The sequence below is a fragment of the Culex quinquefasciatus genome, chromosome 1 (assembly GCF_015732765.1).
Source record: "Culex quinquefasciatus strain JHB chromosome 1, VPISU_Cqui_1.0_pri_paternal, whole genome shotgun sequence".
NCBI classification, from domain to species: Eukaryota; Metazoa; Arthropoda; class Insecta; order Diptera; family Culicidae; genus Culex; species Culex quinquefasciatus.
The window spans coordinates 26,244,731-26,271,390 of NC_051861.1; the positions used below are offsets into that span (position 1 = coordinate 26,244,731).

Sequence of the window (26,660 nt, forward strand, 5' to 3'; positions counted from 1 at the left end):
TGTTTGGACAAAGTTTTTGGCCGGTTCGGCGTAACCCAACTAATCCCCCGGAATTGGAAACCCAACCGATCCCTCATCGTCGTCGTCGTCGTTGTCGTCGTCACCGAGGTTGGTTCTGCCGAGAACCAACGAAAGGATTAATGGTTTGACGAAGCGAAGCCGGGAGATAAAGTTGACGGAACCACCGCGGTGGTGGCGGGTTCAACCGGTTCTACAGTTGTCGATGGTGCTCCTCCTCCCGGTAGACTGGTTCAAGGTGTGGTGAGAATTTGTGATCATATTTCTTGAAAGCTTGGAAATTGTGCCGCTTGAACAATTACAACTTATTGGACTGACTTAAATGTCAAACGTCAACCCTTCAGAAACGATTGCTTGCATGCAAGGTGAGTACAACTCCAGCGATGGTTACGCTGAATCAGTCTAGCAGCCATCTTGAATTCAAGCGCCAAGGAAGGGGAGGGGGGCACCTAATGTAATTAAAGGAGGTTATCCCTTATCCCCGGGAGCGCAAACGAGGAAGTCTGCAATGAATAAAACAATGTTTCGGGGGGCAAACCCTCAGCACATTTCCAGAGTTTGGGTGGCGTGGTGCTTCTAAAGTGTAAAAGTGGATTTATTTGAGCGAGCAACTTTTGAACCGTCAGCCAGGGAGGTTTTTGCACTGGGATGAGGGTTTGGCTTGCGTTTTATCTGGTAGAAATCGATTTTGTTGCCCTAATAACCCTTATCTTTCATGTGTCAACATAGACGAACTTGCAATACGGGTGTATTTTGGGGGAGTAATTTGCACTGTAAAGGGTTGAGATTTTCGTTAGCAACATATAAACGTGCTTTGACATTGGGGTCGCTCAAGATTGGTTACTGGTTGACGATTCAAGAGATTTGATGGAGTGATCGTTGAAATAAAAATTAGGACCATCGGTTTTCTTCGACAATTATTATTTTTCAAAGGAAAATTAATTTATTCCTCAATTTTACTGAACTCTGAAAGATTTATTTTGTGATGTTCATCAGAATATTACATGCTAAATAACGGACGAAACCCTCACCATCACACGTAACTGACAGTCGGCACTAGTCTCTGATTAAAACTGACATAAAACCGAACTAGTGAATAACCAACTAATGCATCGGAAAACAACTCGACTGACACGCTGTCGCCCTTACACCCGCCATCTATCGTTTGTGTGCTATCGAAAACTAATTATACTCTGGATAAAAAGGATTCTATTCCACACCACGGACGGGCAGAGTCACGCAGCCACATTGAACCGAAAGCTGAAGCTAAACCTAAGGAAAAAATGACAACCTAATCATATCGCATCGCTCCAACGCACACAGTACAAATGTGAATTCCTTGACTGTAAATTGAGACACTCCGGTGAAACAAGCTTTATTGAGTTTTCTAATTTGCCAATTTTCTTTCGTAATTTTTTTACCGTGTACCCAACATCTGTCAAACCAACGATAACGGTTTCGCACGAGTGCAAACACGCAGTGACCGCCTGCCTGTCAGTTACCACATTTGCCTCGGTGAAAATTCGGAAAAGTAATCTAACAGATGCGAGGCTGTGCCCATTAAAAAGCTTTCACGTGCATATTTCATTTGCCGTTTTCGGGTGGGGGAAAAATGCACTTCCATTGACCCGAAAAACAGACTTCAGCAAAGCGCGATAATTGAGTTTATGGTTGACTACTTTTGCAAAAAAAAAAAAAAATGCTAAAGTTCCGTTTAACGCGTTCTGTCATTGTTGAATCTTTAACTCCCGTGTTCGCCAAGAGGGTGCTTTGTCCTATCCCTCGCCTAGACCAGACCAAAATCCATGATAAAGCTGTCAGACCAAGACTGTCAGAGTAAAAAGTAAACAATCTTGGTCTTCGGCATAGGTGCACACAAATCAAGAAAAGAAAATTTGAAAAAGAATTTAATTTTTTTCAATTCAATAACTGGTTTTGGGCTGCAAAATTAAATGCAGTTAAGAGCCTTATTCGTCCACTTGCATTTTTTTTATCGCGTTTTCGGTTTACACCTGAACAATCTTGAAATTATTTATGCGGATTTGTTATTTTTTCGTTCCATCATTCCCTTGAAATTATTGCCCGTATTCCCGAAAAAGACTCGCGGCATACCAGCCTCGAAACGACGCGCCGCACTTTCGGCAAATGCGCGCTGTCAAATCCCATACTGCGCGTTTTGTTTTTGTTTATCTTCTTCTTCGAATCGCTTGCCATTGCTGCCAGGTATGTTTTTTATTGCACGAAAAGTGCAGAAAATCGCTGGCAACAATATTTATGGCACATTCTGAAATGACGCGCGGCGTGTACCTTTGAAAGAAACGGACAATACTGATCTCAAATAAGCGCGCACGAGATGTCACTTTTTGAATCAGAATTCTGAAGGGCTGTCCTGTCAGTTGCTTCCGCGTTGTCATTCGTTGTCAACGTGCAGTGTCAGGTCAGGAAAAGTGTGTTTTTCTTAGCTTTCAAGAAATATGATCACAAAACAAGCTGCAAATCGGGCTGCATAACCTCAAATAACGTAAACAAAACCCCACCACTTACCGCCCTCGTCGGTCATGACCAGCACCGTCGTCGGCGGACCGAGCCCCTCCGGATTGAACACCTGGATCGACACGAGGTACTGGGTGTACGTTTCAAGGTTATGTATCTCGTGGCTCTGAAATGGAACAGGGAAGAAAAAAACGCGAGACGAATTATCAATAAATAATCCCAAAGATGAGTGGGTTGGCGGCACTTTTTACGAGCTTTTCGCGCGCCCAGGCTCCAAAAAAAGCGGAAGGATTTAGAGGCGTCTGGGGCGTTATCAATGTTCCGTTCCGGCGGCGGAGGCTTCTTTCACATTTTTTTTATCCAGACGTGAGAAAATTTATGCTTTTCTCTCTTTAGGCTGTCTCGAAGAGTAGTAGAGCAGCATAAATATCGCTTAAAATAATCTGCTAGCCCTGGAGCGGTGACGCTGTTTTATTGCCAACGAGGCATAAATCTGGGCAGAAATTAAGGCAAATTTTAAGGCAGCAGTACCTGGTTGTCTCGTGGAACCGACTAGCAAGTTTCCGGGGACTACACCACCACCACCCGAACCACCAGATGGGAAAACTTTATGTGGGTACAAGACTTTCTACTTTGGGCCCCATTTTCGGAGCGGTGCACTGCCAGAAACCCAACTATTTGGAATCTGAGATCCTCGTACGAACACACACACACGTCCAACAAAAAAAAGTTAAAGCAATATTCATGTGTGAGATTACAGCCTGGTTTTGTAATGGCCATGAAGTTGTCCCGTTCGTTGGCGGCGGCAGATGGTCCGGGTCCGGGATCTCATCATCAGGAAAGAGGTACAAATTTAAATCATAATTACCGCAGATTGCCTGGTCCGGTTAAGGAGGTAGGGTGGCGACTCAGAATTAGATTAAAAAAATAATAATATTGAAGTGAAACCAACTTCATATTTCATGGTCGTAATTCGTAAATCTTTAGTTTATATAATATGACAAATGTGTTCGGAGTTACAGTCCCTATACAGCAGGGGTGCTCAAAGTTTTTGAATGGCGGGCCAAATTTGAAGTTCAGATAAGCGGACCAAATGTAAAAATGGCTGAGAAAAAAAATATGTTATTTCAATCTATAAAACAGAGAAATACATCAATCAGTTGAATTATTTTTGCGAATTCACCTTTCTAAAATTTTCGTCACTAAAGTTTTAGGAACAAAAAGGGTTTTTCCAACAGATTCGTTGAAAAAAGCATTCAATCCCATTGGATCAAATTTATTTAAATCAAAAATCTTAAAAAATATTCTTCAAAAACTGCAATTTTTATGCTACAACAAACATTGAAACCAGGTTAGGCCACTGCTATTTTTTTGTTAGAAAATTATATTTCACGGTTTGGGCAAGACCGTGGGGAGGTTGACCATTATTTTATTTTTATTTCAAAGGGGTGACACAAACTTAGAAAAATTTCAAAATTTTAGTTACAAATAAAATGCAACTTTAATAATAAATCATGCATCAGGATTTTTGAACAATTATTTCTCCGTTTTCAATAAAATTTAAATAAATTTTGGTTAGCCAGAATCAGATGTTAGTTACTCAGATAAGTAACCCAAATGTCATTAGTTCGTATCCAGAAGTTGAAGATTTTTAAGTGAAAAAAGTCCATAAAATATTAGGCGCTATGTTTTTGTTAATTAATATGGAAATTTTGTTTTTATGCTATCTCTACAGTTTTCTACTTCGTGAAATTTGAACGTTTCATAACTCATTTCTTAAAATGGTTGACCAAAAGTTTGGAGGAAATAATATTTTCAATCACACACATCAATTTTCAATTGAATAGATTATTTCAACAACATGTTTGGATCAAAGAATGTGAAATGAATTATTCGTTTTATATAAACAACAAATTAAAAGGTTCACAAAAAGCTTCAACTAAACCATAATTTGTAAAAAATACAAAATCACTATGCAGATGGTGCAAAGGGCCATTTTACATGATCATTCAAAACGGGTCCGCGGGCCACAAAAAATCACCTCGCGGGCCACGTTTGGCCAGCGGGCCATACTTTGGTCACCCCTGCTATACAGAAAAGCAATTTTAAGGGGAAAATGCGTTTATAATCAACAATCAAATATTTTCAGCATAATTGGCTACACTTTCATTTTCGCTATCGATCATAATGTATTCAGAAATACTAAAATGGGCATAAGAAAAAACTCAAAACAAATGAATGTAGGTTTTCCGGAGGATTTCTTAAAAAATGCCGTCACCCTGTCCCCAGTTGAAATCCACTCTGCTTTTCCGGTGCTAATTTCGCATGTTATGTTATTGTTGATGGGGTAATTACGGCGGTCCGGGGGAGAGCCCGTGCTGCGCTAGGTGCCTTTTCACCAACCCCTAGCTCGAACGTAACCAAGGGGAAAAGGTCAGATCTATTTGCCTACGGGGACGGACCAGCCGGGCCTGTAATCTTGGGGTCCGTGCACCAGGGCTTGAAAGTTTTCCTTTTCTATTAGGGTAATTCTCTACCAACTCACACGAAATCGGGAAAAGTTGCCCCGACCCCTCTTCGATTTGCGTGAAACTTTGTCCTACGGGGTAACTTTTGTCCCTGATCACGAATCCGAGGTCCGTTTTTTGATATCTCGTGACGGAGGGGCGGTACGACCCCTTCCATTTTTGAACATGCGAAAAAAGAGGTGTTTTTCAATAATTTGCAGCCTGAAACGGTGATGAGATAGAAATTTGGTGTCAAAGGGACTTTTATGTAAAATTAGACGCCCGATTTGATGGCGTACTCAGAATTCCGAAAAACGTATTTTCATCGAAAAAACACTAAAAAGTTTTAAAAATCCTCCCATTTTCCGTTACTCGACTGTAAAAAATTTTGGAACATGTCATTTTATGGGAAATTTAATGTACTTTTCGAATCTACATTGTCCCAGAAGGGTCATTTTTTCATTTAGAACAATATTTTTCATTTTAAAATTTCGTGTTTTTTCTAACTTTGCAGGGTTATTTTTTAGAGTGTTTTAATGTTCTACAAAGTTGTAGAGCAGACAATTACAAAAATTTTGATATATAGACATAAGGGGTTTGCTTATAAACATCACAAGTTATCGCGATTTTACGAAAAAAAGTTTTGAAAAAGTTACTTTTTGCGTTTCTCTTTGTTTCGTCGTCCGTGTCTGTCGCGGGTGACCATGAACGGCCATGATCGATGACGACCAACTTTTTCAAAACTTTTTTTCGTAAAATCGCGATAACTCGTGATTTTTATAAGCAAACCCCTTATGTCTATATATCAAAATTTTTGTAATTGTCTGCTCTACAACTTTGTAGAACATTGTTACACTCTAAAAATAACCCTGCAAAGTTAGAAAAACACGAAATTTTAAAATGAAAAATTTTGTTCTAAATGAAAAATGACCCTTCTGGGACAATGTAGATTCGAAAAGTACATTAAATTTCCCATAAAATGACATGTTCCAAAATTTTTACAGTCGAGTAACGGAAAATGGGAGGATTTTAAAACTTGTTTAGTGTTTTTCGATGAAAATACGTTTTTCGGAATTCTGAGTACGCCATCAAATCGGGCGTCTAATTTTACATAAAAGTCTCTTTGACACCAAATTTCTATCTCATCACCGTTTTAGGCTGCAAATTATTGAAAAACACCTCTTTTTTCGCATGTTCAAAAATGGAAGGGGTCGTACCGCCCCTCCGTCACGAGATATCAAAAAACGGACCTCAGATTCGTGATCAGGGACAAAAGTTACCCCTTAGGACAAAGTTTCACGCAAATCGAAGAGGGGTCGGGGCAACTGCTGTGTGAGTTGGCGGAGAATTACCCATTACCTACACTAACCCACACACTCACACTTTCACTGAAACCACCGCCATGATGTATGTTTTTGTTTACAAAAGTTTTGCTAGTTTTCACTCGAGTTTGCTCCCCTCACCCCTGACTTTCCCATTATGCTGCAGGGATTGTTTATGTTGGGAAAGTTTTGCTCGCTCTCCCCCCTTGTTTTGCATGGAAAACCAACCTCATCAGTGCCTTAAAACGGGGGGTGAACGTAAAGTAGGGGAGGGTGTAAAAACAGCTAAACCCAGCTGCTACTTATCGAATTATAGTGGTGTTGAGAGCAAAGTTTAATTGAAGGCTGGATTTGTTAGTTTTAATAAACACTGAGGGATTAAAAGTATCAACTTTGGTATAGGCTATCAAGAGGGAAGCGGATTTTGACGGTTTGATTTTTCTGGCGAGACTCAAAGGTTGCAAGGCAAAGTCAAAATTCAAAAAAAAAAAAAACTCCTGATTACAAATAGGCGAAATATACCCATTTTAAGCCTAATAAGTGGTCGTGTTTGAATGATGCTGGATAATCTGGAGTGTTCCTTGAAATTTACTAATACCAAGTACACCAACGAGTAGAGCAACTTTTTGTGAACGTTTCTGTTTATTTTCACTCTTATCAAAAGTTAATCTATTCCGTTTACAAGCACTTAAAAAACATATTTCCCAAATGCATTCCACTCAGTCGAGTGCATTGGGCTACGCCCATTTTCCCATTTTCAGCTTAGTTCTTTTTTTCTTCCAGTGCTATTTTGGGTCTGCTTAGTGTTTCCAAAATTGATGAAATTTTAAGTGCACACTCACGAAAAGTACCATTTATAGAGAAAAATTCCTGGCATCACTGGTGCACTCCAACAGGCGACTCGAGGCTCGAGCCAAAATTCTCATTGGGTAGTGGTGTTGGTGGCCACCCTTTGTTCTTTATTTGCCTTCGCTTCTCGCTCGGTTTTCTTCAGCCTTCGATTGGAAAGGGTCGTCAAAATTCAAACGTCAAAAGACTTGGCGCGTTTGTTTTTTTTTTTCTATGGCGCTTGCTAATTATTTACATATTTCGGGATTATTTTTCAAGTGAGTGATTAACTAATGTGCAAAAGCAAGAGTTGTCGGTAGTTGGAAGCAATTTTATATCTTAAGCGATTTGAAATCGTTAGCGCAAGTGAACTTTTGTTAAGTAGTTAACCTCTGATACCAAAATAATGAGAAATGGTCTCGCAAAATAGAAATTATGATCAATAGTGCATTACAATTGATCTTTTTGGCCAGTAAGTGGCATAAATTTGCGTACTTACTTGAGGCGGTGCTGTTGCTGGTAAGTTTATAAACAAAATAAATAGTTTTTTTGGAGCTTTAATCGAGCATCAAACTCTTCATATGACGAAGATAGGTGTTTGATTAGTTTTTTTATGAACCGCTTGAATAAATAAAAGTGACTGGAATTCATCATTATCTAATTCCGAAATTATATCAAGAATTTTCCTATGTGAAAGAGCAAGCATTGTTATTGAAAAGCAAATGTTTTGCGCAACGCTTGGAACGTGTTTCTGCGTGGCGTTTGCTCTTCTGATTTTTAGGCTAATTTGACCACAATTAATCACATCTGTGTGGCCAGTCAGCCATTTAGCCGCACGCTTCGGCCTCTCTAAATTCGCTGATTTTTGGCAAATATGCTGACAAATTATCGAAATTGAGTGCAGGCAGACAAACCCGCGTCGGCGTCGTCGGCTTGACCGAGATTGGCCGGTGCACCGCATTAACAGTTGATCAATTTAATGGCGTCGGCGGTCCACGGTTCCGCGCGCGTGAATATTCTATGACCCCATTATCATAATGACTGCGATTTCATGAATCAGGGTGACGTGACGGGGGTGTGAGTGTCACTACAATCTAGATACGTGTTTGTGTTTGTGTGTTTGTATGCAAGTGCGTCAACACTCAGTTGGGTAGTGTTTTGGACTTTGGGCACATACACAGTCGTGCGCACTGAGGTATAAATTAATTACTTCAAAATTTCTATTAAACGAATAAATTATTGATTAATTTATTTTATAGCCACTGATTGCGGGGGCAAGCGACGACGCGTTTGACATTCATTACGGATTAGATGAGCTCTCGCGAGGTCATTTAGGTGCAGATTTGCGAATGACTTCCTCTGATTTGGACAACTTTTTTTATTTATAATATGTGCTAGAGCAGTTATTTGGGTTAGCGATTCCAACAATGTTTAGGATTAATCAACTGTGATTTCTAGAACGGACTCTCAAACAGAATGTGTACTTTCTTTTAAGACTCAAAACATTTTTGTCATGCTTATATTACTGTAATCTATTTAGTAAACTTTTGTATATATATGTGTTTTTTTTTGCAAAATTCCCAAAAGAAAAGGTGATTTTGATGGTGGACCAGAAATTACCAACTGCAAAAAATACTAGCCCAAGTTAGCATGCCTTAACATTTTTGTTATTTTTGCAACGTAATTAGCGTTAACTTGAAACTGAAGGAAATCACAGTACAAACATTTTGCATGCATTGAAATCCAACACATGTTAATTTGTATCACCCATAGTTTTTTAAATCCATTTTTAAATCTGTATCATTAAAAAAAATCTGATCGATTTGGAGTCTTCAGCTAAGATGTAGACAGCAAAAAATTCCATGGTAAAATCGCATGCCAAAGTATGCATATTACCTGCGTGTAAAAAGTTACTAAATATCACACACTGCAAGTACCGTAGGCTTAAATTCTCCAACTCGTCGCCATCGTGCTAACTTGTCGTACGTGCATTTTGGGCCAAATTGAGTTAAGAACGCCATTTTGTGCAGCTCACAATGCCTCACCTTTTGACCTTCACAGATCCCCAAAATTCGATTTCAATCCTGAGATATTCAACAAAAACCGAAAAAACTCCATGCATTTTTGTCACTTTACATATTAAAGTAGTTTCAATCTTGTAGTGCTATCTTGTCACTCCATGAAAATTGATGTAAGTGCGACAAAAGGCCAAAGGGATTTCAGGCCAGGAAAGTCAGGATGCGTTTGTCGCACGTACAAGCTAGACTACCGTAAACATTTGTAATTATAACTCGGGACTCCAGCAACCAACTTCAACCAAACTTTGAGACAATGCACAGAATGGTGAGCCAAACAAAACGTGTTTGTTATTGTTTACATTGCGTGATCTCGTTTTTGAATATTCAAGGTCAAACATTAAAACGCGTTTTTCTCGGAACGTCAAAATGGCGGGTGCGACAAGATAGCACGACGACGTCGAACTTTTGACTTGTGGGTAATTCTCCGCCAACTCACACAGCAGTTGCCCCGACCCCTCTTCGATTTGCGTGAAACTTTGTCCTAAGGGGTAACTTTTGTCCCTGATCACGAATCCGAGGTCCGTTTTTTGATATCTCGTGACGGAGGGGCGGTACGACCCCTTCCATTTTTGAACATGCGAAAAAAGAGGTGTTTTTCAATAATTTGCAGCCTGAAACGGTGATGAGATAGAAATTTGGTGTCAAAGGGACTTTTATGTAAAATTAGACGCCCGATTTGATGGCGTACTCAGAATTCCGAAAAAACGTATTTTTCATCGAAAAAAACACTAAACAAGTTTTGAAAATTCTCCCGTTTTCCGTTACTCGACTGTAAAAAATTTTGGAATATGTCATTTTATAGGAAATTTAATGTTCTTTTCGAATCTACATTGACCCAGAAGGGTCATTTTTTTAATTTAGAACAATTTTTTTTCATTTTAAAATTTCGTGTTTTTTTTTTCTAACTTTGCAGGGATATTTTTTAGAGTGTAACAATGTTCTACAAATTTGTAGTGCAGACTATTACAAAAATTTTGATATATAGACATAAGGGGTTTGCTTATAAACATCACGAGTTATCGCGATTTTACGAAAAAAAGTTTTGAAATAGTTATTTTTTGCGTTTTTCTTTGTTTCGTCGTCCGTGTCTGTCGCGGGTGACCATGAACGGCCATGATCGATGACGACCAACTTTTTCAAAACTTTTTTTCGTAAAATCGCGATAACTCGTGATGTTTATAAGCAAACCCCTTATGACTATATATCAAATTTTTTGTAATTGTCTGCTCTACAACTTTGTAGAACATTGTTACACCCTTAAAAATAACCCTGCAAAGTTAGAAAAAACACGAAATTTTAAAATGAAAAATTTTGTTCTAAATGAAAAAATGACACCATCAAATCGGGCGTCTAATTTTACATAAAAGTCCCTTTGACACCAAATTTCTATCTCGTCACCGTTTCAGGCTGCAAATGATTGAAAAACACCTCTTTTTTCGGGTGTTCAAAAATGGAAGGGGTCGTACCGCCCCTCCGTCACGAGATATCAAAAAACGGACCTCGGATTCGTGATCAGGGACAAAAGTTACCCCTTAGGACAAAGTTTCACGCAAATCGAAGAGGGGTCGGGGCAACTTTCCCCGATTTCGTGTGAGTTGGTAGAGAACCCTTGTATGATTACGGGTGTTGGAGGCTGTTGCATAAAGATATTAAGAGCGAGTCCACGAGCAAAGCATACCCATCTCGCATCGACCTCACCAATCTGCCTGAAATTTTCAGGGGTTGTTTGTACATATAAAACTAGCATCTGGCCAAAATATGAGCACTCTAGGTAAACTTTCATTTTTTAATGGGTTAAAGTGGATGATAATATACATTTTTAAGTATGTTTCTATTGTGAAATTGTCTCAGGAACACGAATATGATAAAATTATCACCATAGAATGGGATCTAAGGGGTCCCCCGAGCAAAAATTTACAACCAAGAAATTCACTAAAAGTAAAAGTGTCTATTCAATATGTTAAACTGCCTTACCCAACCCGGTCTCAGTCTCAGATGGTAGTTCCAGATGTCCCCTACAAGCTGCAGGTCGATCCGAGTTGATATCTGGATGGAACACTTTTTTATTTGAGTTTGAAAATTATGCTATTTTTTCACTAAAATGCCAATAACTCCCTTTAGAATGAACCAATTTGGATGCTCTATCCTGCATTTTGTTGCATTTTCAAAGCCCTTTACGATGCATTTTAAATTTTGAAATTAAATTAAATTTTGCTCAAGTTATAGCCTTTTTAAGATTTTTGACATTTTTGAACCTTCAAACTTTGTATCCCGATTTGCCCCACTCCCCGTTGACCTAGAGTGCTCATATTTTGGCCAGATGTACAAACAACCCCTGAAAATTTCAGGTAGATTGGTGAGGTCCAAACGACGTCCCATACAAAGGAGTATGCCCTGTTCGTGGACTCGCTCTTAAGGTTTTAAAATAATCAATTTTCAACAGTATTGTGCAAAAGCTATGAGAAAAATTTGAACTAATCCTGGATGTCTATTGCCAATTTTGAAGTGCTTAAAAAGACCTTTTGAATGCATCCAAGAGAGTTGGAATTGATGAAGTTTTACAGAAATGCGAGCAATTTTAAGTTTTTTTTTTATGTTTTTTGGACCTTAAACTTCAAAACCCGTTTAAGCCTACTTCTCTTTGTCGTAGAAAGCTCATATTTGGCATGAGTTCATCTCATGTAAAGACACACAAACGCTGAAAGTTTCATCCAAATCGGAGCATCTCGATACGACCTGTTACACATTGGTGAAAAACTCGCTCTTAAGGGTTCATATTTCAAAAAAAGTTTCCACGTGGTTTATGCATGGTCCCAATGGGACCGTCCACAAACCACGTGGACACTTTTTTGGAAATCCCAACCCCCCCCCCCCCGTGGAGAATTGTCCATACAAAAAAAAACTTTTTAGATGGAGCGTGGACAATCGCCAATACCCCCCTTTCCCCCTTAAATGACCACGTGGTTTATGGATGGTCCCAATACAGTCCACACTCGGTTATCTAAAGTTTCGATTCTCCGAGGTTCGATTATTCGAAGGTTTGTATGGGACTTGGAATAATCAAATCACGAACAAAAAAACTTGTTCGTGCTTTTTATTTTCTTACTTTTAACATTAAAATCGAGTTTTGCGACCCCAAACTAGTCAAATTTAAATGGTTGGTTGCGAAGTAAACGGAAGAAATGCATTTTCCTCATATTTCATCACCGTCATTTTGGTCCCCATGTTGGATAAAAAAAATTCTAAATCACGTTAGAATTATTAAAGCTCACTAATAAAAAATAAGCCGACGAAAAAAAAAATCCTGATTCGATTATCCGAAGTTTTGACTATCCGAAGTGAAATTGCAAGGGCTTTTGAATTATGGAGTCTGTACTGTACTGCCAAATGAATTTCGATCAACTTGTGCCATAGCTCAATAGAAGCATTTTTTCATGTGAAACATATCCAAAACCGATCATTTTCCAAAGTGGTTATTTTGCGCAATTAATTTTTTATGTGATAAGTCCTTTTCAAAAATTGATATTTTTTTTTTAGATTTTAAAGTCCTTTTCCCAAGACACCAATTCGATCAGTTAATCCGTTCTCAAAATACTGATTTTTGAATATTTTTATAGCCGATTTGCATGAACGATTGCCCAAAATGTAAAGAGACAAGTATGGACGAAATAATGATTCACAATAATTGATTGATTTTCACATTATTTAAAATTAAAAAAAGGTATTATTGTAATTAGAGAAATCTGCAGAGTTACCCGCACCTGAAAAGAATACAGGTAGTGTTCAATAAGATTCATTTGTGGATAGGACCTTTTCACAAAGGGCACTAGAGTTAAACTGCCCATAATTGAAAATTCGGCTATTATGCCACATCAAGCATTCCGAGAAAAACGCGTTTTAGTGTTTGTCACCAAATCTCCGTCAATGCAATTTCCCATAAGAGTGGCATATTAGCCGTTTGGTTTTTCGCATCGGCAGCCAAGTCTATGCACTATTTCAGTGAAATTCAAGGTCTGGAAGATGCGCTGGACCATCCCCTATCACCTGGTGCTAATATCTCGTTTATGCCAAAAGTGGATATTAGCCGTTTTTTCAATGGTGGGCAGTAAACATGTCATGTTAAGATTCTAGAAGCTTTTTCAACTTCAAGGCTTGCTGGATTAGTTAAAAAATGTTCCTTACGTACAAACGTCAAAGATGAGGAAAAGCGATTTCTGGTTATTTCACAAACAAACCATGCGTCTCCATTGAAATGACTTGTTTAGAGGAATTTCATGGAAACGCGTGATCTGAAAGAAGTTTACTCGTCGCAGCAATTTAAAAAGAAAACGTCTCACTTACACATTTAAAAGTATGCTTGTTTGTGACGAAAACCCTATGACTTTCAATGTGGGTCATGAGTGAACACAAATAAATTTCACTACTAATTTTGCAGCGCAACAATTCCAAGAATGTTTCAACCCAGCGAATTTCACATCAATTACGGAACTTTGTAAACAAATTACGCCAATCCGTTTACCAGCTGGACCCATCATTTCGATTCATTTATAACCTGCTTTCACAGAGACAGATGTCAGGCGTTGGTGGTCCTCGCAGAATCCAATTTCCCCTCATTTGTGCTCAATTATGAATGATTTCGGTGGGTCACGAATCGAATTAAGTGCAGTTTAAATATATTCATCAACATCGGTAGTACCGGTCAATACCGGGCAGTTGGAAATGACTTTCGCTCTTGATGAGCGTTTCGGATGATGGATTTTGGGAGAACAACTTTAACGTTGTGTTGATTTCAAAAGAAAATTTGAGAAACAAATCAACTCGCTGAAGCTTGAGCACGTGCTCAACTTGAAACAATCTACGACCGAGAGGCGTTCCTGAAGGGTGGCCGAAGACATCCAAACGCACGGGACACAATGATATGTTTATTTATGGCCAACATTAGCCGACATCATTCGTCTGTGATTGTTTTAAGTGCTCTACCGGACCGTAAAGATAAACAAACACGAGCACAAATGCATTCGCATTCGTCTTTCTGGCTGTTGCAAAAAGAAGGCAGCAGCAGATCCACTCTCTGTTTGTCCGTCAACGTGCCGGGCCATGCCGAGCTGGCAGGAACGGCAAGATTGATGAGTATTTTGTCGACGGCGTGCTCTGTTGACGCCGTGTGGGTTTTGCATTGACAGCTGTCAACATCACGCAGATAGCTGTTTTGAAACAACACAAGTTCGACACGACTGTGGTAACAGAATATGACCGTACAATATGTGCGTTTGTGTGTGTGTGACGCACCCGGACACAAACAGAGACATCATTCCGGTCCGATGACGCCCGGGGACCCGGTGACAACGGGAGATGATTATCAATATTCATCCCTTTGGGAATGGCTGTTTTTGTCTGTGCTGACTGAAAGGCTTTGACATCTTGGTATCGAGTAGAAGAATAAAAACCCACCTCGACAGTGCTGTCACGGATGTAGATCTCCTGGGCGTCGTCCTCGGGGTTTTTGTCCCGCGTGCGGTACGTGATCCGGTAGCCGAGGAACTCGCCGAATATCGTCTCCGGCGGCGGCGATTTCCACGAGACGTACACCGACGTGGCGGAAGTGTTGTGGGCGATCGTCGTGACCGGTTTGCCGGTGGGGGCTGCGGAGAGGGTGAAATTGGAGAGAGATAAATGCAGTTAATTAACGGTTTCGATAAAAACAGACACACAGGTTACACCAACATTTCTGAAGGGTTCAGAAATACATGTGAAAAAGAACACAAGTTTGACTGTTTTAATAATCAGATTGTTTCAGGATTGGGTCCGTAAGTTTGACAATTTTGGAATAAGAAGACAACAAATTCTTAGGTTGCTGTGCAGTCCTAAACGATTAGTTTTGTTCTTTCAATAAAATAGGCAGCTACTATACTTTTAAAGATATCTCTTTAGTGGCGCCGACAACTAAAATCCCCTTGGAAAGAGTTGTCTCGTAGAAACTTTACTGTCATGAAGGGCCGCGAAGTAAGTTTTTAAAATTGTGGTCGTACAAAGGGTATGACCTCAGAAGAATAACCTTATTATCGTTAAGATCAATAATAGCAGCAATTTAAATTGAATTTTAGGATCTCAGTGTTGCTTTAAAAATTTGTTTTTAAAATCCAAAAAACGATAATAAATCAATTAATTTTTTAATTTTTGGTTTCTGGCATACCAAATTTAGCCCTATGGCATCGTATTTACCGAATCGTTATGTCAACGTGTTTCTGAAGGGTGATATTTTGACAACTTCCAGTTGGTTGCTGCTGTGCGCGCCCGTGTTTACCCAGGTGTTTTTGCTCTGAACAGAGCTTTATTTTTCTCCAACTTTCTAGAAATATGATCACAAATTATCGTACTAAAAACAACAACAGCCTCCCAAAAGCAGGGCCTGCTATCAGTTTTAACCTCGCTGTTTTCCACGCTAAAAATTACCAAAACATTGCCAACCACATCCTATCTCACCGAGCGCAGATCCATAAAAAGCGTGTATCGCTAGCCTGAAACAACAACATTGGCAGTAGAAAAACACAACGGAAAAACAACAACAACAACAGCGCGACACTTTATGATATGATAACAAGTTATTGTTATTGCCGCCATCAATGGTGTTGTTCCGCATGTCGCGCTGCGCCCTCACGCAACAGTTCACGTTACTCCTTAAAAGACACTGCTGCCATGATAAGAAAATTGTATAATTACTATCATGAAACGGCGTTGAATTAAATTAACATAATTTCAATTTGTGTATGGCTCGGTGTGTGTGTGTGTGCACCATGGTTTGGCTCTTCGGGCTGTTGGGGACATAAAAATTCTCACCAGCTTCTGACATGGCGTGTGGCGGCCACCACAATATGAGTACAATGTTGCCGGGACTCCTGTCTGCATGCCTTCCTGCCAGCCCAGACAGCTTGCCAACCCGGAACCAGGGGGGAATACGCGGACAGAGTCGGACCGTGGATTTGCAAAAAAAAAAAAAAAAACTGCAGAAAAATTATCAAATCGATAAAAACTGAACTGATCGTACCATTTTGACGAGTGTGTTACGATTCATATAACGTCATGATTCGAAATCCGGACACTTAGTACCATATTATTTTTGTTATAGCTGGGAAAAACTCATGTAATAAGTTGGAAATGTAGAAATATCATCAGGATTAAGTATAAACAGTCAGTTTTAAGAGAATGCATATAAAATATATCTTTTCTAAAAATTTTTCATCACAATTTGAAAATTAAAATGATTTGTTGTGCTTCGAATCCCGGACACTGTCAAAAGCTGATTCGAAATCCGCACACTTTTGCTTCGAATTCCGGACACTCGATTTTGCTTATGAATCGCACAAATTTTGACTGAAATGTTAGTGAATGGCATTCTTTAGGTCTCAAATAAGCTGTTAACATCAAAACAATCGATAGTTTATATAAAAATTTGCTAGAATTTAAGGAAATCAAAAACATAAATTTCTGCTTTGCCTTCCCGGTGCTTCGAACGGCTATGAAATATTTCCGTTGAAATGTTTCGCATTTTTGGTAAACTTATAATTTTATTTTTTTTAATTGTTTTGGCATTAACTACAGCGTTCAAACAAACTTTAAATGAAAGTTGATGTTAGAATTCATCAAATAACACAGTTTTGACATTCATAATGCGAACTTATATCCAAATAATTGATAAAACAAGTTGAAGTGTCCGGGTTTCGAAGCGTCCGGGAATTCGAATCATGACGTTATTTTGATTAAAATTGTATTGCATGTTTCATGTGTTGAGAACGGAAGGAGATTGCCAAATATTGTGTTACGCAATATTTAAATAAGCCGTATTCAAATGGCTAAACTTTAAAAATTATGTTTCTAGTCTGTTTCCCATGGATGGTCAAATTTGATAAAAAAATGAAGCTCTGTTGAAATTTGCATCATTATTCATTTCATAGCAGATATAGAAGTCCCTTGAAGAACAGTGCCAATCAAGGCTTGAAAAGGGATCGGTCACTATCATTGAGTGCCTGATATTCGACAAAGCTTGGGAGTCAGCTATCACCCAAATATTTTTGTATATTTTAGGAGAGTCATACCATCCTGCATTTTTCGTGAGTCTTTTTGTAACATTCTAGGCTATTTCCTCAAAAATGTTTAGCAAAAAAAAAAATCGTGACGTCACCATCAAATTAAACATTTAAACTTAAAACCTGAAAAATCGGGTGCGAGACATTTCGCCGAATGTCGCCGAATGTAAATATATAAAATGGACACAAATTGTATTAAAATATTTTGAAAAAGTATAATGTCCCTAAAAGGTGATTTTGCAATCTCTTGAAAAAAAAAATGTTTCTTAGTATATTATTTTTATAAGTTTATGCATTATAACATGCATAAACAATCGCTTAAAAAATAATCTAGTTGAAAAAAATTGTACTAGTTTTTGCATTCTTTCAAATATAAGCAGTTATTTATTAACAGCAAACAATTTTAAATCATTTCTGTGAGTTTTAAACAAACAATAAAAAATTACAATTTTAAATCATTTCTGTGAGTTTTTGCATTCTGTTAACCATGAGCAGTTCTTTTAATTTTCTGCTTATAATTTTGATAAATTTCTGTTAGTTTTTGCATTCTTTGTTTTTTAAGCATATTTTGGTATATTTTCGCATGTTTTTGTATTCTTTCCAACATAAGGAGTTCTTTTGATTTTCAGCATAACATTTTGAAAAAAATGCCGGTAGTTTTTGCATTCTTTGTTTACTGAGCATATTTTTTAAATTATTTCTGAGAGTTTTTGCATTCTTTCAAACATGAACAGAGCAATTCTCTGAGATTTCGGTCATTCGATTTTTTTTTGTATTTTTAATCCGGCTGAAACTTTTTTGGTGCCTTCGGTATGCCCAAAGAAGCCATTTTGCATCATTAGTTTGTCCATTTAATTTTCCATACAAATTTGGCAGCTGTCCATACAAAAAAGATATGTGAAATTTTCAAAAATCTGTTTCTTTTGAAGGAATTTTTTGATCGATTTGGTGTCTTCGGCAAAGTTGTAGGTATGGATATGGAATACACTGAAAAAAAATGATACACGGTAAAATTTTTTTGGTGATTTTTAATTTTACTTTTTGTCACTAAAACTTGATTTGCAAAAAAAAAACACTTTTTTATTTTTTTTTATATTTTTTAGAGGACATAAAATGCTAACTTTTCTGAAATTTTCAGGATGGGCAAAAAATCTTTGACCGAGTTATGATTTTTTGAATCAATACTGATTTTTTCAAAAAATCGAAATATTCGCAAAAATTTTTCAACTTAATTTTTCGATGTAAAATCGAATTTGCAATCAAAAAGTACTTAAGTGAATGTTTGATAAAGTGCACCGTTTTCAAGTTATATGCATTTTTAGTTAACTTTTTGAATATAGTCGCAGTTTTTCATTTTTTTTAATTAGTGCCCATGTTTGCCCACCTTTGAAAAAAGGGTAATTCTCCGCCAACTCACACAGCAGTTGCCCCGACCCCTCTTCGATTTGCGTGAAACTTTGTCCTAAGGGGTAACTTTTGTCCCTGATCACGAATCCGAGGTCCGTTTTTTGATATCTCGTGACGGAGGGGCGGTACGACCCCTTCCATTTTTGAACATGCGAAAAAAGAGGTGTTTTTCAATAATTAGCAGCCTGAAACGGTGATGAGATAGAAATTTGGTGTCAAAGGGACTTTTGTGTAAAATTAGACGCCCAATTTGATAGCGTTCGCAAAATTCCGAAAAACGTTTTTTCATCGAAAAAACACTAAAAAAGTTTTAAAAATTCTCCCATTTTCCGTTACTCGACTGTAAAAATTTTTGGAACATGTCATTTTATGGGAAATTTAATGTACTTTTCGAATCTTCATTGTCCCAGAAGGGTCATTATTTTGTTTAGAACAAAATTTTTCATTTTAAAATTTCGTGTTTTTTCTAACTTTGCCGGGTTATTTTTTAGAGTGTAACAATGTTCCACAAAGTTGTAGAGCAGACAATTACAAAAATTTTAATATATAGACATAAGGGGTTTGCTTATAAACATCACGAGTTATCGCGATTTTACGAAAAAAAGTTTTGAAAAAGTTGGTCGTCATCGATCATGGCCATTCATGGTCACCCGCGACAGACACGGACGACGAAACAAAGAGAAACGCAAAAGTAACTTTTTCAAAACTTTTTCGTAAAATCGCGATAACTCGTGATGTTTATAAGCAAACCCTTATGTCTATATATTAAAATTTTGTAATTGTCTGCTCTACAACTTTGTAGAATATTGTTACACTCTAAAAATAACCCTGCAAAGTTAGAAAAACACGAAATTTTAAAATGAAAAATTTTGTTCTAAATGAAAAATGACCCTTCTGGGACAATGTAGATTCGAAAAGTACATTAAATTTCCCATAAAATGACATGTTCCAAAATTTTTACAGTCGAGTAACGGAAAATGGGAGAATTTTTAAAACTTTTTAGTGTTTTTTCGATGAAAATACGTTTTTCGGAATTCTGAGTACGCCATCAAATCGGGCGTCTAATTTTACATAAAAGTCCCTTGACACCAAATTTCTATCTCATCACCGTTTCAGGCTGCAAATAGTTGAAAAACACCTCTTTTCGCATGTTCAAAATGGAAGGGGTCGTACCGCCCTCCGTCACGAGATATCAAAAAACGGACCTCGGTTTCGTGATCAGGGACAAAAGTTACCCCTTAGGACAAAGTTTCACGCAAATCGAAGAGGGGTCGGGGCAACTTTTCCCGATTTCGTGTGAGTTGGTAGAGAATTACCCAAAACTAATTTTGAAAAGCTGAGAAAATTCTCTATATTTTGCTTAATTGAACTTTGATGATACGACCCATAGTTGATGAGATATTGCCATGCAAAGGTTAAAAAAACAGGAAAATTGATGTTTTCTAAGTCTCACTCAAACAACCCACCATTTTCTAATGTCGATATCTCAGCAATTAATGGTCCGATTTTCAATATTAAAACATGAAACATTCGTGAAATTTTCCGATCTTTTCGAAAAAAATATTTTCAAAAATTTAAAATCAAGACTAACATTTGAAACGGGCGTAATATTGAAAGTTTGGCAAAATATAGATTTTCTCAGCTTTTCAAAAATATTTTTTTCAGAGGTGGGCAAACATGGGCACTAATTTTAAAAAATGAAAAACTGCGACTATTTTCAAAAAAGTTACCTAAAAATGGTTATAACTTGAAAACGGTGCACTTTATCAAAATTTCACAGAAGTACTTTTTGATTGCAAATTCAATTTTACATCGAAAAATGAAGTTTAAAAATTTTTGCCACCGATATTCGATTTTTTGAAAAACTCTGTATTGATTCAAAAAATCATAACTCGGTCAAAGATTTTTTGCCCATTCTGGAAATTTCAGAAAAGTTGGCATTTTATGTCCTCTAAAACATATTTTAAAAAAATAAAAATAGTGTTTTTTTTGCAAATGACAAAAAGTAAAATAAAAAATCATAAAAAAAATTTTACCGTGTATCATTTTTTTTCAGTGTAGTCCATATCCATACCTACAACTTTGCCGAAGACACCAAATCGATCAAAAAATTCCTTCAAAAGAAACAGATTTTTGAAAATTTCACATATCTTTTTTGTATGGACAGCTGCAAAATTTGTATGGAAAATTAAATGGACAAACTAATGATGCAAAATGGCTTCTTTGGGCATACCGAAGGCACCAAAAAAGTTTCAGCCGGATTAAAAAATACAAAAATTAAAGAAAAAAGACCGATTCCGTAGAGAACTGCTCAACAGTTTTTTTTATTTTCTGCTTATAATTTTGATTATTTCTGTTTGTTTTTGCATTCTTTGTTTTTTAAGCAAATTATTTGTATTATTTTTGTGAGTTTTTGCATTCTTTCAAACATGAGCAGTTCTTTGATTTTTAGTATAACATTTTTAATTTTTTTGTTAGTTTTTGCATTCTTTGTATTTAAGCATATTTTTTTATTATCTCTGTGAGTTTTTGCATTCTTTCAAACATGAGCAGTTCTTTTGGTTTTCAGTACAACATTTTGCAAAATTGCTGTTAGTTTTTGCATTCTATATTTTAGGCATATTTTTCAATTATTTCGGTGAGTTTATGTATATCTAGTTTTTTAAGCATATTATTTCTATAATTTTTGTTAGGTTTTGCTATCTTTCAAACATGAGCAGTTTTTTTGATTTTTAGCATAGCATTTAGAAAAATTTCTGATGGTTTTTGCATTCTTCATTTTTTAAGCAAATTATTTGTATTATTTCTGTGAGTTTTTGCATTCTTTGAAACATGAGACGTTCTTTACTTTTTAATTTATTATATTATTATCTTGCCACTCCTTCTCAAGTTTGCATGAGTGAGTAACAAGATGGCACTGCAGCGAACAAATAGCATAAATTATACAAAAAAATGTTTTTTTTATTCAATTCGGCGAAACGTCCATTCGGCTAAATGACTTTCGGCGAAATGACCGTCGGCGAAACGATATTCGGCGAAACGTACCAGATCCAAAAAATCATAGAAGTGGCGTGTATTTTTGTTTCAGCCCGTCCAATTTCCTACAAGTTTGTCTTTGACCACTTTTTGATACGAAGCAACGGCTTCGAGATACAGTAATTTTTAAATTGCAAAATACAAAAATATTTAAATAACTTACGCCCTTCTCAAATGTTATTTTCGAGAAATTGCTCTATTACCAACCAACAATATTTAATTAAAAATTACAGATTTTTTTTTTAAATCAGCTTAAATTTATTTAATACCTTTTTGAAAATTTCTATATTTTTATTTTAAAGAAGAATTTTCTTATTTGAAATCCTTGGTAAAAAAATTGAAAGTCCGGTTCTGTTGGCTACACGAAAATGACGCTGGTGCTTCGTTCGGCCATCAAAATCATCGGCACGGAAAACAATACAACGTGGCACGGTGGACCTACGAATTATAATTCAACACAATAGAAGGTACTGCTGCTTCCAGGTTTTTCCAGGGTGGAACGTGCCAAATTCTTAAGGAACCTCTTAATTGGATCTCCGGGGACAGAGCTTGGCACCGATCCAACAGGCAAATTTTGTGTAACAATTGTGCGGTGTCTCGGGACTAAACGGGAGATGGAAGAAGGGAGAGAGCCGTTCCGTCTGGTGTGCCAAAGTCGCTCATCTACTTGACTCCTGGCTGCTCTCAAGTTGCGGAAGAAGTTATAGCTTCCGATAACGCCGGGTCCTGGGGAGCTCGAGGACAAAGGAACACACAAGAAAAAAAAAAACTCTGTACAAAAAGTTTCTTCCCCCTTAACCTCACCTCCCCTCCGTTCCAGGTCATCGAGGATGAAGGAGCCACCACCACCACCACCGAGGGGAGGAAATTTATACAATCAAAATTCCTTGAAATTCTTCAACCAGCTTCTAATGGTTTCTGGATGGCGGGAACGACGCGGGTGAGGTGCATATCGGGACGAGCCCTTCTCCCCTTGGGTTGCTCCGGTAGACTGGAAGCGAGTACACGCTTGAACTAGCATTTAAAACAATTGCTGGGACCGCTGCATCGCGCGAGTCGTGTTACGGTGTTTTATTATGGTCCTTGGATATATATATATTTTTTTCTTCCCCGCCGGGGCTTTTACAAACGTCTGGCCCCTCTCAGACCGCCACGTGCACACCTCCGGCAACCGTTTATCTTGTTTGAACGAGAGACTCGGCGAGCTGCAAGTGATTTTGAGCTGGAAGGCCGGAACGGGCAGGGGTGCCAGATTGGACGTGTTTCCATTTTAAAATTGACAGAAATTAAAGTTTGTACAAACTTGTATAAAATTTGAGTCTAGACAGCATAATCAAAATTCAATTAATTACTTGATTATTCTTGCACATAAGTTTATAACCACAGCGTGAACCGTACACCTCAGCCGTGACCTCACACCATAGTGTTCCGCAGTATAAAAAAAGAAAAAAAAAAACCGTCAACCGTTTCAGAAGCAGTTAGCTCACGTGTGCCTAACACCCAGGACCTGCCCACCCAGAGTCAACAGTCGGCCCCCAGGATAACGTATCGCCGTCGCGCGTCTCTGCGGCGGGAGTCACAGACCGTGACCCACGGCTGCTGTTGCACCGAGTTTGCTCGATTTCGCCCTTCCCTTAAGCAAATATTTGCGCTAACTATAACTTTTGTGCAATTATTTAACGTCTGTTGAGCTTTGTTGGTTCCACCACCGATTCCGAGACTTTGGTGCAGTGTGATAATGAATTTCCGCGGCGAGGCGACTTACCTTCCCGCAGCGTCACGAAGTAGTAGGACTCCTTCGAGGGTGAGCTGTGGCCGTGCTCGTTGACGGCCACCACCCGGAAGCTGTACACGGTGAACGGGACGAGGCCGGTAACCTGGTGCGACGACTGGCTGCCCTTGGTGAAGATCGGCTCCACCTGGTCCCAGTCGCCGTTTTCGCCGATTCTGGGAAAGGAAAAGTAAGATTTTGTTTATTTATATACTTTTAAATCTTTAGTTTGCTATAACTTTGATGCTGTCACCTAAAACGAAACAAAACTATAAAAAATAGAGCAAAAATGCCCCAATTTGCACCGTGCTACTTTTTAAATCTTACTTGGGTGAATTTGATAAGTATTTCATATGCCCGTTACATTCACACCTCAACATTTTGAGATATGGGTCATTCCCAAAGGACCACGCGTCCAACATCGACCTTCGCCAAATCTGCTCATATTTGGCATGGGGGTTGCTTTTTGCCCAAAAACAAAGAATCCCAAGTTTGGTGACATTTGATCCACCACTTTTTTCTGAGATTTTTGAAAACCCTTATTTTTAAAATGCATTTTGCCAAGAGAAAAGCTAACAAAAAGTCATTTTTCGGGTATGCAAATATGAAGATTTTTTGACCTAGATTCGAATGGCGTACTCCAAATTTTTCGTACAGTGTTGACAGACATGAAAATTTTGCCCTCACATTTAATTCCATCAAAACTTCAGCGTAAATTAATTATTTCTTGAGATATCACATTTTTTTTGTTGGAAAGCCCTGTATTACATAGCAAATGATTTACTAAACCATCAATTTTCAACTCCGTTGCGTTAGAGCATAGTAGGCCTTGAAATTTGTTGTTGTTTTTTTTTAATTTTGTAACGGAAGTACCGACTTTGATATGTTTGCGATTTTTCCGCAAAATGAAGAGTGCAATTAAAATACATTCGGAATGGTTTAGAATCATACTGACCGTGGAAGAGAAGTGTTCAAAGTACCTCAAGAAGAACTTTTCATAAAATTTTGAAAAGTTTTTAAAGTTAGTTAACTATAGTTGAGAAAATGTTCATGAAAGTCGTTATTTTAAACTTCTCTAAGTGTCATGATTTACTCAATGAACATGATTTTGAATCGGAAAACGGAATGCAGTTTCGGATTCTTTGGATATATGTGTTTTTGATACACAATTAAAAAAAAATATCTCCAAATTTATAAGCAATCTCAGTTTAACAAATTTTCGGTAAGATATGATAACTTTTGATTCGTGCTTCGAATTCAGAATAAAAAGCAATATAAATCGGAAATGTTTTAAGCAGAACTAGTTTTAACAAATTTCTGGCAAAATTCCGACTTTTTAACAATTTTACCATAAAATTTATATATATATTTTGTTAAAAAGTTTATAAACAGTTAACTAAATATAAACATTGATTTTTTTTTCTTAAAAACAATATGAGCTACTTTAGTGATGATACATTTAACGTACAAATATAGTTTGAGCATGTTAAAATTTTGAAAAGTAAAGCCGATTTACCAGTACTTTTCCTGTACGTTGTATACCGTATTAACTGTATACGATGTATAGCGTACTTACAGCTACATCAATGTTGATCCGGCAAATTTCACAGCGGCGAGATAACCGAGATGGTTGGGGCCCGGACTTGGTAATCTGGATATGATTCTCACCAGAGTGTGGTTATTTTTGGATCGAGCAACATTTTCTTCCTTCCGTACACGCTTTTCGTGTAAATGTTTTCTCATACAATGTTACAAGCTAATGCTCACAAAGGTGATGTGCATGTGCTTTTGCATGCGATTATACACAAAAATATTTTACTGTGATACAGTAGCATGTAGCAATTGACACCAGCTTCTTTCCGCAAATGAATGTCAAACACCGCGGCTAATCCGCTTGTGTACAAAGGTTCAGGAAGGTGCTGCCAGTACAACCGACGCAATCGTATCATCTGTCAGGCTTGTTAAGAGAGTTCATCGAAAAACGCCATCTGCGGCTGGGTTGTCCCCTGTGGAGCCACCACCACCGCCACATTCCCAGCGGAAATAAATCTTAAAAGCCTGCCTCGTTCTCCCCCCCGTACTTTTCGAAAGAAAACCACCGCGACTTCGCACGGGCTCCGGTTATCCCGGTGGGAAAGCAGATTACGGTCCTCTTTTCGGAACGGAGAGAAGGAAAAATCCCAAGATTCAGGTAGAATCAAAGCTGGATAGAAAAAAAAACCCCAGCACTAAAATGAAATAAAATGTGTGACACAAATTATGCCACGTGGAGAAGTGTCACTCGAGTCGTAAATTTGCACAGACACGGGTTAGTTTGTGTGTGGGTGTGTGTGTGTGTGCGAGGAAATAAATTGTCAGCTCAGCTTTTGGTTCAACGTTTGTTCGTTTTCACCTGGTTGGGCAAAGCAAACTCTAAGAATAGGAGAACTGCAAAATATATATTCAGGCAGTACAGTAATAATAGTGTTAAAACGGGGTTATTGCGGTGAGCCAGTAAACTATCATAGCAGCTGAAGGAAGTTTTATTATTTTTATAAGATGCTTTTGAAATTGAGGAATGTTTCAAAATATCCTTTTGCAATTCCGTCTTGAAACTTTCTACTTTTCCTGTCATTCTCGCGTGACGAAACAGCCTACTTTTATCTACTAAAAATAACAGATCGAATAGAAACACATTTCAAAACAAATGCTGAACAGTTCTACTTTTCAGCACTGAAATGGATGTAATACTTTTCAACATTTTTTTGATTTAAACGATTTATTGACAAAATACATGAACATTCGACTTATAATTTCACTGAATGGGTGTTTTTCAGAAATGCAAAAAATGTTGTATGGAACTCGTTGCAAACCTTGATTTTTTCAGCACATTTCGTATTTATCCAACTCGGTGAACCTCTTTGGATAAATGTACGACATGTGCTGAAAAAATCTTCTTTTTACAACTTGTTGCGACGTTACTTAATCCACCATTAGGTGGTTGGTGCCTTCCTCACATTTATAAAGTTAATGCATTCAGTAAAAATAGCAACATTCCCCCTTAACATGTTTAACAAATCAATTTTATTACTCATTTCTTTTGATAGGGTTCGCAGACCTTCAATATTTCTTGCTCA

At 37.7% G+C, this 26,660-nt stretch overlaps 1 protein-coding gene across 3 annotated transcripts in view; it reads right to left on the reverse strand.

The window, feature by feature from the left end:
* LOC6047617 (tyrosine-protein phosphatase 99A) overlaps positions 1 to 26,660 on the reverse strand; it is a 192,903-nt gene that overhangs the window by 44,025 nt on the left and 122,218 nt on the right. For all 3 annotated transcript variants that reach the window (XM_038249991.1, XM_038249988.1, XM_038249990.1), the window contains exons 6-8: positions 23,539 to 23,720; positions 14,698 to 14,888; positions 2,563 to 2,677 (exon numbers count right to left, since the gene is read on the reverse strand). In XM_038249991.1, the coding sequence (XP_038105919.1) occupies positions 2,563 to 2,677; positions 14,698 to 14,888; positions 23,539 to 23,720 (488 nt within the window). The remainder of the gene's footprint in view (positions 1 to 2,562; positions 2,678 to 14,697; positions 14,889 to 23,538; positions 23,721 to 26,660) is intronic.